The following is a 12609-nucleotide window of genomic DNA, read 5'->3' as shown; positions in this document are numbered from 1 at the left end:
AATTGTTGGAACCTGTGCATACATCCTTTGTTCAATGGTCTGCAACTTCTTTATTAGTGAAAAAGAAAAATAAGGTGGCTAATTTCTGAGATATAATATACTATTGCCATTCTCACCAGGTTGGTCTCCCAGTGTGATTCCTGGTCCGATTCCTATACTGAGCTGGCTTCTCTCAAGAGGTTGAAGCCACACTAGGGCCATTTGAATTAGTTACAGTGTCTGTGAGTTAGGGAAGTATTTCTGTATCCCATCAGTATCTAGTGACCCTTCTGGAGAATGTATGTTGCTGGGGCCCCTGTGGGTGAATAGCCTGCTAATGCTCACTGTGACAGATCAAATTGACGTAATTGACACATGGGGAGGTAGTGAGCAAAGAAATGAAAGGGGAAGAGGGCAGTTTAGTAATTCATGGAGTGACTGAGGTTGGATCAGGGCAACTGAAATTTGGAAAAGAAAATTGTTTGTTAGAGCAGTATGTTGACACAGGTGAATACAAGTCCTACTGCTATGTTTTTTCATGTGCCAAGCACTCAATCTGAAGGAATTAGCTGCTTGTACTTTATTGAAGAAGTGTGTGTGGTATGTGCCAGCATGAACACATATCTTACTGGTGCAGATGTTGGCATAGTGTCCCATTGCACTGGTAGACACTCACCAAGACCTGGAAAGTATTTGCAGTGCAGAGAGATTTAAAAGCAGGTAGTAAACATTGAGATTTTTAAAAAAAGAAAAATTCAAGTCCCCAGCACGAGTTCTATTTAGTGGGTTTGTTGAGGTGTGCAGGAGTGTGCTGCTCTTATAACCAGCAGCTGACTGACAGATTAATTACCAGAATGGGAGTTATTGGAGGTCAGCCAGTATTTGTGACTTTGGATGGAGCTCATTGCTGGTAGATATAGATTAGGCTTCCCTACAAGAGTCCCAGGGCTGCTTGTCATTATACATCAGGCTTCCTCAGTTGCAGTGAGTTTTGTCTGTCGTCAATGGGTCTGTGTGATGGAGTGGTTCGTGACAACAGAACATTCCGTGCCAGGAAACTATTGATAGTTGGGGATGTATATACGTACAACAGCTCTCTCAGTGGGCTCACAGCAGAGCAGCCCTTGGGAGAAGGATGTAAAGAATCACATAGGTGCCTGTTCAAATGACTTGGAACCAAAGCCTTGAGCATTAAAAAGAATTGTTCATCGAAGTCCCCGGCATGCCCGAGGCATGTTTCAGAGGCACTTTCAGGCATGCAAAACTTGTCATCTTTATTAATATCAAAACCATGTTCATGAAGTGTCCTCTTAATATTGAGGTCACAGAAATAAATCCATGCTGTCAATTGTTAAATAGCTGCAGTGCTTTGTTAATTTTAGTTGTTTCCAGTAAAGAATTACTTGCTGTGTGCCTGATCCATAATGTGTACAAAACAAAATGAATCTTACATAGCTACTTATCCAATATTGTAATGTGAAGAAATCCACCAAACATGGATTAGAAGGTACATTTAGACCACAACGATTTTAAGACCTTTTCACCAACATCACGCCAAACCCAGCTCATATTAGTATCTCAGTGTTATAGCCTAGTCCGTTTTAGTTTATCTCCTGAGCTATTGGACAGAAGGTGGTGGAAAATCGCTCTTCCTCTCTTCTGCTGGCTTATTCTTTCTGCCTCTGCCTTTTTCCTCTTGTTCAATAGACCTCTGTTTCAGCAGAGCGGTGCTCCACATGGCACAGGGAAGCTGAGGCACCTCACACCACACCTCTCCATGGCTTCCTCGTTTTGGGTCCTGCACTATAAAGAGAGGAAATTGTGGCTAATTTTGCTTACTGTTCCTGAACACATTGCAACCTCGTGGTTTTAGTGTTTTTTAATTAAATCAGTGCGAAATACAGTGAAGAACCCTCCATTCCAATGTGAAGAGACACCGATAGGAAGAGTGAAACAATCTCGGATCTGCAGCTTCTGATCTACTTCCGTTATTTTGTTTTCAACATGTGATCCACCATAGTTTGCTCTGCAGTTTTGTTTCCATTTGCATTATTTGCTTGGGATAGAGTAGCAAGCTCTGTTAAACCCTTGGATCAGGTTTTCTTTCTGGGGAGTGACGTGAAAGCTGGTTCAGGGTTGCCCTTGGCTGATGAAGCAAGTTAAGGAGCAAACGGGTAACAGTGTGGAAATTTGAGGGATGGATGGAAGGAACAAGAAAACTCAGCACATGCATGTGTTCCTGATCTGTAGTGCATGTATCAGAGGATTCCGGGTGCTAAGAGTACAGACAAGGTAAGAAACAGAGGGCTTGCTTCTGTCTGCTAGCAGAGATGTATTCACCCAAGAATGAAGTTATTCATTTTGTGTTGGGAAGGGGCAAGAATGGGCAGTGCGGAAGTTATTTTTAGGTGAGGTGAGATAGGATGACGGTGTGTCAGAGACTTTTTTTTGTATGGTGCTTTTTGTGTCCATAACAATTAGAAATGAGAATGCAGAGGTGGCCCTGGGATCTGACTGGTTAACATTCTGAGATACAGTTGGTTGAAGGGAGAAACAAAGAACAATACAGCACAGGAACAGACCCTCCGGCCCTCCAAGCCCGTGCCGCTCCCTGGTCCAAACTAGACCATTCCTTTGTATCCCTCCATTCCCACTCTGTTCATGTGGCTATCTAGATAAGTCTCAAACGTTCCCGGTGTGTCCGCCTCCACCACCTTGCCCGGCAGCACATTCCAGGCCCCCACCACCCTCCCCTCTATTAGGTCACCCCTCATCCTCAGTCTTTCCAGTGAGAACAACCCCAGTTTACCCAATCTCTCCTCATAACTAAGCCCTTCCATACCAGGCAACATCCTGGTCAACCTCCTCTGCACTCTCTCCAAAGCCTCCACATCCTTCTGGTAGTGTGGCGACCAGAACTGGGCGCAGTATTCCAAATGCGGCTGAACCAACGTTCTATACAACTGCAACATCAGACCCCAACTTTTATACTCTATGCCCCGTCCTATAAAGGCAAGCATGCCATTTATGCCTTATTGACTACCTTCTCCACCTGTGACGTCACCTTCAAGGATCTGTGGACTTGCACACCCAGGTCCCTCTGCGTATCTACACCCTTTATGGTTCTGCCATTTATCGTATAGCTCCCCCCTACGTTGGCTCTACCAAAATGCATCACTTCGTATTTATCTGGATTGAACTCCATCTGCCATTTCTTTGCCCAAATTTCCAGCCTATCTATATCCTTCTGTAACCTCTGACAATGTTCCTCACTATCTGCAAGTCCAGCCATTTTTGTGTCGTCTGCAAACTTACTGATCACCCCAGTTACACCTTCTTCCAGATCGTTTATATAAATTACAAACAGCAGAGGTCCCAATACAGAGCCCTGCGGAACACCACTAGTCACAGGCATCCAGCCAGAAAAAGACCCTTCCACTACCACCCTCTGTCTTCTGTGACAAAGCCAGTTCTCCACCCATCTAGCCACCTCCCCCTTTATCCCATGAGATCCAACCTTTTGCACCAACCTACCATGAGGGACTTTGTCAAACGCTTTACTAAAGTCCATATAGACGACATCCACGGCCCTTCCCTCGTCAACTGTTCTAGTCACTTCTTCAAAAAACTCCACCAGGTTAGTGAGGCATGACCTCCCTCTCACAAAACCATGCTGACTGTCGTTAATGAGTTTATTCCTTTCTAAATGCGCATACATCCTATCTCTAAGAATCCTCTCCAACAACTTCCCCACCACGGACGTCAAGCTCACTGGCCTATAATTACCCGGGTTATCCTTCCTACCCTTCTTAAATAACGGGACCACATTAGCTATCGCCCAATCCTCTGGGACCTCACCTGTGTCCAGCAGACAGGACAGTTGACTTAGGGATTTGATTGGTGTGCCAGCTGGCTGAATTCACCCATGGATTAGGAAATTGATCATTGGCAAGCCAGTAGTGCTGGGATTGCATGAACAGGATCATCTATTGAACTGTCCTGTTAACTTCTGAGATGCTTGTGGTTACAGGGGCAGTTCTTTCCTGTCTGATAAGTGGTAGGGAGGGGAATAAAGACACAACTTCACCCAGAAACATTTAAAAAGCAGTAAGATGAATGGTTGAATTGAGAAATCAGAGGTTGATCGAGAGTTATGCAATTCAGTTTTAATTACTGTAAAATGCCATTCTGTTTGCAACTGTATTTGAAGTTTTGCACCTGTTTGTGATAATTGCCTGTTGAGTTGCATCAGTGCACAATGCAGTCATTAAAAACCTGCAGTGAGCTATAAGTTGTAGATCAGATGTATTGTTGCTTGTTATTGTATTGGGGTGAGTATATAACACTCCAGTGCTTTGCATAGTAAACAGGGCCACAGATGTTCAGGCACATTGTGGAAGGTGCTTTTAAAAAATATTAACAATGTCAGTCATACAGATACTGATTTCAAACGGGCTTTCCAGCCCCAGTTTGAATGAGGCTGAATTTGTTCGGTCAGGGCCACAAATTGAAAAAGTATTCTTGGTTTTGTATTATTCTGTTCTGTGTAATCTCTTGCATATTTCTGCAGATTACTTTGCCAGTTCCTGAATTTTAAAAATAAATAAATATACAAAATACCCAATAGGAGATTTTGGTGAATCTGTTGCCATCTGAAGAACCATCACTTCATCTCTTCTTTTCCCCTCTGCCTGATGTATGTTACAGGATGGGTCATATTACGTGCATAGCTGTTATAGAATCATAGAATGGTTACAGCACAGAGGAGGCTGTTCAGCCCAACCTATTCATGCTGGACCTCAGCAAGAGCAAATCATCTAGTGTCAATCTCCTGCCTTCTCTCTGCAGCCATTTCTGCTTTTCAAATAATGATCCAATTCCCCTTTGCTTCGATTGAAACTGCCTTGATTGAATCTGCCTCCACTACACTCTCAGACAGTGTATTCCAGATCTTAACCGGTTGCGGTGTGAAAAAGACTTGCCTCTATTCTGTTCACTTCAGTGGGAGCCAGTGTCTGGAAGGCACCTGAACTTGGAAAGACTTTCACCAGCTGAGTATGTACTTTCCTGGAAAGCTTCCAGTCTGGGCTTGATGAGTGACTTGCTTAGGAATGAATGGAAATGCTATGAGAGGACTGCAGTCACTCTCACATTGCAGAGGGATTGAGGGCTGAAAGGAACATGGAATGATGGCTCTCCTTGAGGAGCAAGGTGAATAGAGCTATTACTTGCCTAAGATGGGGAGGGGAAGAACAATATGAACAAAAAAATCACACTTTTCCCCCTACAGTATAGATAGTGAACCATTTATGAACTGTTCCAACATTCGAAATGTCTATATGACCAAAAGGAGGTTAAGAAATTAAGAAAGGCATTCAAAAATTACATTTTTCATAATAAGGTGATTAAGTCCAACCTTAAAATTTCCTTTTGTTTCTTTGAGTAACTTCATTAATAGTTTTTACCTGAAAGCCCTGTGTTTTCTCTCAAAAATCTCGGCTTGATATTTTTGCCCAGAGCTGTTGCACTGCAAACTGTAGGTAGATCCCAGAGTCCAAGGGTGGGATTTTAGTCTCTGTCCTGAAACTGTAAAATCCCACCCCAGGTCAACGAACCTTTCCACAATTCCCGTGGCAGGCGGCACAGTAAAATTCCAGCAAGAATGTTTGCAGTGTGCACAGTTTCCTCGACTGCATCAGTAGTATTCTGCAAAGATCCTTCTTCTCAGCCTCCAAGAGCATCTTTTACTCGATACAGGTAAAGTTTAAATAGAGAGTGAGAGATAAGAGAGGTAGAAAGAGGAAGAGAGAGAATGAGGGAGAAAGAAGCAGCGAGAGTGACTCTAGCATGCTAGGTGGTAGTAATAACACCAATGCTGCAGTTTTTATTTACCGTTCAATTGCAAACAAAGCAAGAGAAATAGTGAAAGCAAACTAGACAATTGGTTTGAGTAATTTTTTAAAATATATAAATTGTTAATTTAGTCACAAAAGGCCTGCCTGTTTGGACAAACACCGTCCCATTGTTTACAATTAGAATTTTAAAACAAGCCAACGTCTTTATCTCGCAAAAGATTCGATATTTGGATTAATTTTACATGTGGACATAAAATATTTGTTACATATTCCACTGTAGACTGGTCACACTGTAATTACACCCTTCCACCAGTGGTGGCACTCTGTTTTGCAATACCCTGTTCTTCTGTCTATATTGGAGAGAATCCCTGAAGCTTTAACAAAATCCATCGTTCTGATTTTCAAAATACTGCAATGTTTACTGTTACATTAGATAATAAAGTGACTGAATTACGTTTGTACGTCTGTTCCACTAACTCTGTGCCCTTGAACCCTGCTTCATCTGGTGACCCACACAAGTCTTGATTGTGCAAAGTGTTACAACCAAGATGAGAGGAATGTGCAGTTTGATTAGCCCCATTACTCCACAGGTCCCACCATTAGTTTAAAGTTTGGTTCACTCACCAAAATGAGCAATAATTTATCTTTGCTACTGTGACCCAGAATAAAAGAGACTTCAACCAGGCTTCTTTCAATGAACAACAAATCTACTGGTTTATCTTGTCAAATGGAAAGGCAAAGCTTACTTAACCTACACTATGGAATATGAAAATATAATAATTCCTCTTTTGAGATACCCTAAGTCAGTCAGACACACACCCCAAAAGAGTGGAATTCTGCAAAGGTTAAAAGTCAATGATTCAAGGGAAAAGGAAAGATATAGTCCTTGCAATGGCATCTGGAGTATAGGTGGGATCTTGGTGCTCATCTGTGAAACAGTCGATGACTCTTCTCATGTTACTGCTTTTCATGTAGGCTTGAGGAGCACTTACAGATACTTAATCCCAGCACATAGAGCAATTTAGGAGCAGCTTATACTCCTGCCTGTGAACTGCTTCTGGGCTGCAAAAAGATTGCTGTCTTCTCACAAGCAGTTGGGTCCTCCTCTTTCTCCTAAAAGCAAAACCAAAACCAACTTTTAAACACACTGTTCCAGGCATCGTTTGTCTCAGCCATTTCATGTGACTCCCTTTGTACACAGTTCACCAGGGTCGTGTTTCCAGCTCCTTCAAAACTTTTCATTTCCTTATCTTGTATGAGATGTAGGGTCGGATTTTCCAGCAAAGTGTCCTGTCCCACTGTAGCACCCCCCCCACCCCCCCTTCCTCTCCCCCTCCCCCACCACCCCGGTGGTGGGATGGACAAGCCACGCAAAATAGCACGGATTTCAGCAGAAGATCCTTCCAGCAGCCAATGATGAGCAGCCTACCAAAAGCAATCAGGAGATCATCCAGTACCATAGTAAATATTCTACAGTTAACACTTCCTGTACATGTTAAATTTAATTCTTTTGTCACCAATGTATAATGGGTAGTGGTAATTTCACAGGATAGTAATCCAGAGAGCCTGGGGTAATGCTCTGGGGTTCATGTCACACTATCTGTCACCCCCACGACTTGCCTGGGCTTGCAAAACCTCACTAACTGTCCTGTCTGGAGACAAAACACATCTCTTTAACCTGTGCTTAACGCTTTCTCCACTCACATTGTCTGTACCTTTAAGACTTGATTCCCTGTAAAGACTCGCATTCCAACCATTATTTTGTAAATTGAGTTTGTGAATAGAACTCCCACTCACCTGACGAAGGGACAGCCTGTTCCGAAAGCTTGTGGCTTTTGCTACCAAATAAACCTGTTGGACTTTAGCCTGGTGTTGTGAGACTTCTTACTGTAATGCTCTGAGGACATGGGTTCAAATCCCACTATGAAATTCAATCAATTAAAGTGAATAATCTTGTGCACAAAACAACATTTTAAACATTTCATAATGGCATTGCTATTTGGTATCTTTTAATGGCTTCAATAACTGTTGTAGCCAGGTCATAGACTTGATTGTTGTTGAATCCAAGTCATGTTGTCCTGCCTTCTGGCACCTTACACATTTTAGATTGTCTTTCAAATTAAAGCTGGAGAACAAATTTCAAAAGCTTTATTTATGCAAAATTTATAGAATATTTAAAAATAGCTGCATATGTGTGGGAGAGAGAAATGGCTTCGACTCTGCTGATTAGCTAACTATAGTCACCCTAGTTGGTGTTCAAATTATATGCACAATAAACATCACTTAAAACCTGAGAGATAAAGCAGATTGCATGCCTTTCCTCACTTTTAGTGTTTAAAATTCAAATCCGTTCAATCATGAAAAGTAAGAGAGAGCCTCTAATTAGCTCCTTTGTATTGCATAATTGGTGTTGATAGTTAGAAAATGGTAACTGACTCATTACTGATACCTATAAGGCAGACAGAATCGTAACAAAGTTATAGAAAGGGGAACATATGTAGAGCAGGGAAGATAGGGGGAATGCAGACCTTCACTTCATAAAGCTAAGTACAAAACATTTAATGAATGTTTGCAGCATCTGTTGAATAATTAGACTTGTGCTGCCAACCCTGGGACACCCATCCCCCTCCCTCCCTCCTTCTATTTCCTGCCAGGTTTGAAATGAAGCTGAGTACAAGGAGACACATGTGGAGTAATAATGGCATAAAAAAGTTGTGTTGAATGGTCTGTGATGTGTATTTTAAGCCTCCCGCTCTCTTTTAGCCACCACCCACGTGCACGCACAGATATTCCCACACATACCCACTCCCGCACAGACAAGCATGCACATGCCTACTCACACGCACATCCGCACTCCTGTGTGCACCCCCACTCCCACACACACACCTGCTCCCACACACGCACACACTCCACATGTGCACGCACACACTCCTGCGTACGCACCCACTCCTGCACACACACATGCCCATGGCTGCTCCCATGCACATGCCCGCTCCTGCGCGCACCAGCTTGCACGCACACACACACACCCACTCCCGCACATGCATACACACCCACTCCCGTGCACGCACAGACCCACTCCCACACACACACCTGCAAGTCCTTTTGCTTGGTATTACCATGCCCTACGTTGTAAATGACACAAACATTATATTTGCCAGGTTGTCAGACATAGAAATTTGAATTTTTGTTAGGGGCTGTTGAAAAGGTTGCCATTGCTAACCAAACTGAGAAAAATACAAAAAATACCTTCCATTGACTTCTGGATAATTTTAAGCAGAAGTGTTAAAATTGTAAAATCTAGTTGACCCAAGGTGACTAAGGATGGTAGCAGTAAGTGCATAATCGAAGGTTAATGCAGTTTGAGTAATGGGCAAAATATCTTTCATGAGTTATTTAATACTTAAGATTATAAATACCTGTTTACTCTAGTGTACTGTAAATACATTTCTGCTGGCTATAAGCCTTTCTTCAGTGTTAATTTGCAATTTTTATGTCTTCAGGCAACATCACAACGCGGATTAGAACCCCTGAGACAGGCTCTGATGAAGCCATCAAATCCATTCTGGAACAGGCCAAGAGAGAACTACAGGTGCAAAAAAATGGTGAGTAAAGTGAAAGCACAGATAAGTAGGAGCAGACCTCCGGTGGAATTGCTTTGTTCTCTTCAATATTTGGAGGTGAGACATCTTTTGTGCTGAAACTCAAGTTTTTGCATGAAGCAATTGCATTCTATACCCAAAACCAAAGCGGGATATAACATCAACAACTTCCATATTGTGACACAAACCAATGAACCTCAATTTATCAATCTTATATAATGCAAACCTTACTGTGAGTTTTAAGAACATAAGAACTAGGAGCAGGAGTAGGCATCTGGCCCCCTCAAGCCTGCTCCGCCATTCTATAAGATCATGGCTGATCTTTTCGTGGACTCAGCTCCACTTACCCGCCCGCTCACCAGAACCCTTAATTCCTTTATTGTTCAAAAATGTATCTATCCTTGCCTTAAAAACATTTAATGAGGTAGCCTCAACTGCTTCACTGGGCAGGGAATTCCACAGATACACAACCATTTGTGTGAAGAAGTTCCTCCTCAACTCAGTCCTAAATCTGCTTCCCCTTATTTTGAGGCTATGCCCCCTAGTTCTAGTTTCACCTGCCAGTGGAAACAACTTCCCTGCTTCTATTCCCTTCATAATCTTATATATTTCTATGAGATCTCCCCTCATCCTTCTGAATTCCAATGAGTATAGCCCCAGTCTACTCAGTCTCTCCTCATAAGCGAACCCTCTCAACTCCAGAATCAACCGAGTGAATCTCCTCTGCACCCCCTCCAGTGCCAGTATATCCTTTCTCAAGTAAGGAGACCAAAACTGTACACAGTACTCCAGGTGTGGCCTCAATGTTCTTATGTTCTTAAAACTCACAGGTGAGCTGGCAAGGTGGATACAAAACTGGCTCAGTCAAAGAAGACAGAGGGTAGCAGTGGAAGGGTGCGTTTCTGAATGGAGGGCTGTGACAAGTGGTGTTCCTCAGGGATCAGTGCTGGGACCTTGTAACTGGATTGATTAGTAAGTTTGTGGACGACACAAAGATTGGTGGATTTGCGGATAGCGATGAGGACCATCAGAGGATGCAGCAGGATATAGATCAGTTGGAGACTTGGGCGGAGAGATGGCAGATGGAGTTTAATCCGGACAAATGTGAGGTAATACATTTTGGAAGGTCTAATACAGATAGGAAATATACAGTAAATGAACAGGTTCTGCAATATACAGAACCCTCAGGAGTATTGATAGGCAAAGGGATCTGGGTGTACAGGTACACAGGTCACTGAAAGTGGCAATGCAAGTGGAGAAGGTAGTCAAGAAGGCATACAGCATGCTTGCCTTCATCGGCCAGGGTATTGAGTTAAAAATTGGCAAGTCATGTTGACGCTTTATAGAGCCTTAGTGAGGCCGCACTTGGAATATAGTGTTCAATTCTGGTCGCCACACTACCAGAAGGATGTGGAGGCTTTGGAGAGGGTACAGAAAAGATTTACCAGAATGTTGCCTGGTATGGAGGGCATTAGCTATGAGGAGAGGTTGGAGAAACTTGGTTTGTTCTCACTGGAGTGACGGAGATTGAGGTCAGACCTGATAGAAGTCTACAAGATTATGAGGGGCATGGACAGAGAGGATAGTCAGAAGCTTTTTCCCAGGGTGGAAGTCAATTACTAGGGGGCATAGGTTTAAAGTGCGAGGGGCAAGTTATCTGCTGCACCTGCAAACCAACTCTTTGAGATTCCTGCACAAGGACACCCAGGTCCCTCTGCACAGTAACATGCTGCATTTTATTACCATTTAAATAATAATCCATTTTGTTATTTTGCCATTTTGCCAAAATGGATGACCTCACATTTAGCAACATTGTACTCCATCTGCCAGACCCTTGCCCACTCACTTAGACTATCTATATCCCTTTGCAGACTTTCAGCGTCCTCTGCACACTTTGCCCTGCCGCCCTCTTAGTGTCATCTGCGAAGTTTGACGCAGGTCCCCAACTCCAAATCATCCATGTAAATTGTAAACAATTGCGGCCCCAATACTGATCCCTGAGGCACACCACTAGTCACTGATCGCCAACCAGAAAAATACACATTTACCCCCACTCTTTGCTTTCTGCTAGTTAACTAATCCTCTGTCTATCCTAATACATTACTTGTAACACCGTGCACCTTTTATCTTATGTAGCAGTCTTTGGTGTGGCACCTTGTCAAATGCCTCCTGGAAATCCAGATACACCACATCCACAGGTTCCCCATTGTCCACTGCATATGTAATGTTCCCAAAGAATTCCACCAAATTAGTCAAACATGACCTTCCCTTCATGAACCCATGCTGTGTCTTACCAATGGGACAATTTATATCCAGATGTCTCGCTATTTCTTCCTTGATGTTACATTCGAGCATTTTCCCTACTACAGAAAACCTTCAAAGACAATACATACTGGAAAACACTTGCAACTCCGAAAAATTGTGTTTTTAAGAATTATGCTATGCTAGTTAATTATTTCGGTTCAGAATTGTTTTCCAAAATATATTTTTTTTCGGTCAAAAGATTTTAATCCTTTTGTGAGTTTTTGTTACACAAGAGACTGACACACTGAGATTCACTTGACATTTGTATGGAAGTTGCCTTTCTGAAATTTTGAAGCATTGTCTTAATGTCTTAATTCTGTACTGTGATATTGACAAAAAAAATCTTAAGTATTGCTGTTGAAGCTTTTCATCTTGCGCTCATCATGACAGTTCACAAGAAAAGTACAGAGAATAACAATATATATTTCATGAGAGGATAGTGCTGATTAATTGGCAAGTGGACTCTGATTGGCAGATGCATTGCTGTGGAGAATGCATCAGGGAACAGTTAATGAAAGGCTTTTGTTCAAATTCAAACTGGGCAGGTCAACTCTGATTGGTCTAAGTGTTGCCAAGGGTCATGAACCAAGGAATGGCTGTCCCCCAAGCTTGTGTTTTGTTGAAAAAGGTGCAATGCTCCTTCTATCTGCAAAGAACAGGGCTGTGTGTGAACATATGTCGCTTCTAAGAAAGGTATGTGTAAGGAAGGCACATTGCCAACCCGACTGATAATCTTAAATTAGTTTTCAGTGTCATGCACAATCCAGATTGTTTAACAAATGTTGTCCAATTGTAGAATCACATCTAATGTTGGATGTTTTGAGTTTTGCAAGGTTATGAGGAGATTTACCAGGATGCTGCCTGGTTTG

General features: G+C 42.6%; 1 protein-coding gene across 9 annotated transcripts in view; it reads left to right on the top strand.

The window, feature by feature from the left end:
- Positions 1–12609, top strand: part of LOC144501444 (protein CASP-like) — a 779365-nt gene that overhangs the window by 465920 nt on the left and 300836 nt on the right. For 7 of the 9 annotated variants that reach the window (XM_078225209.1, XM_078225206.1, XM_078225208.1 and 4 more), the window contains one exon: positions 9338–9439. The exons of the other annotated variants lie outside the window; for them this stretch is intronic. In XM_078225209.1, the coding sequence (XP_078081335.1) occupies positions 9338–9439 (102 nt within the window). The remainder of the gene's footprint in view (positions 1–9337; positions 9440–12609) is intronic. 9 annotated transcript variants of the gene reach the window in all.

This window comes from Mustelus asterias, chromosome 12 (assembly GCF_964213995.1).
Source record: "Mustelus asterias chromosome 12, sMusAst1.hap1.1, whole genome shotgun sequence".
Lineage (NCBI taxonomy): Eukaryota > Metazoa > Chordata > Chondrichthyes > Carcharhiniformes > Triakidae > Mustelus > Mustelus asterias.
The sequence above is the reverse complement of the archived record's forward strand: the minus strand, read 5'-3'. Positions and strand labels throughout refer to the sequence as shown.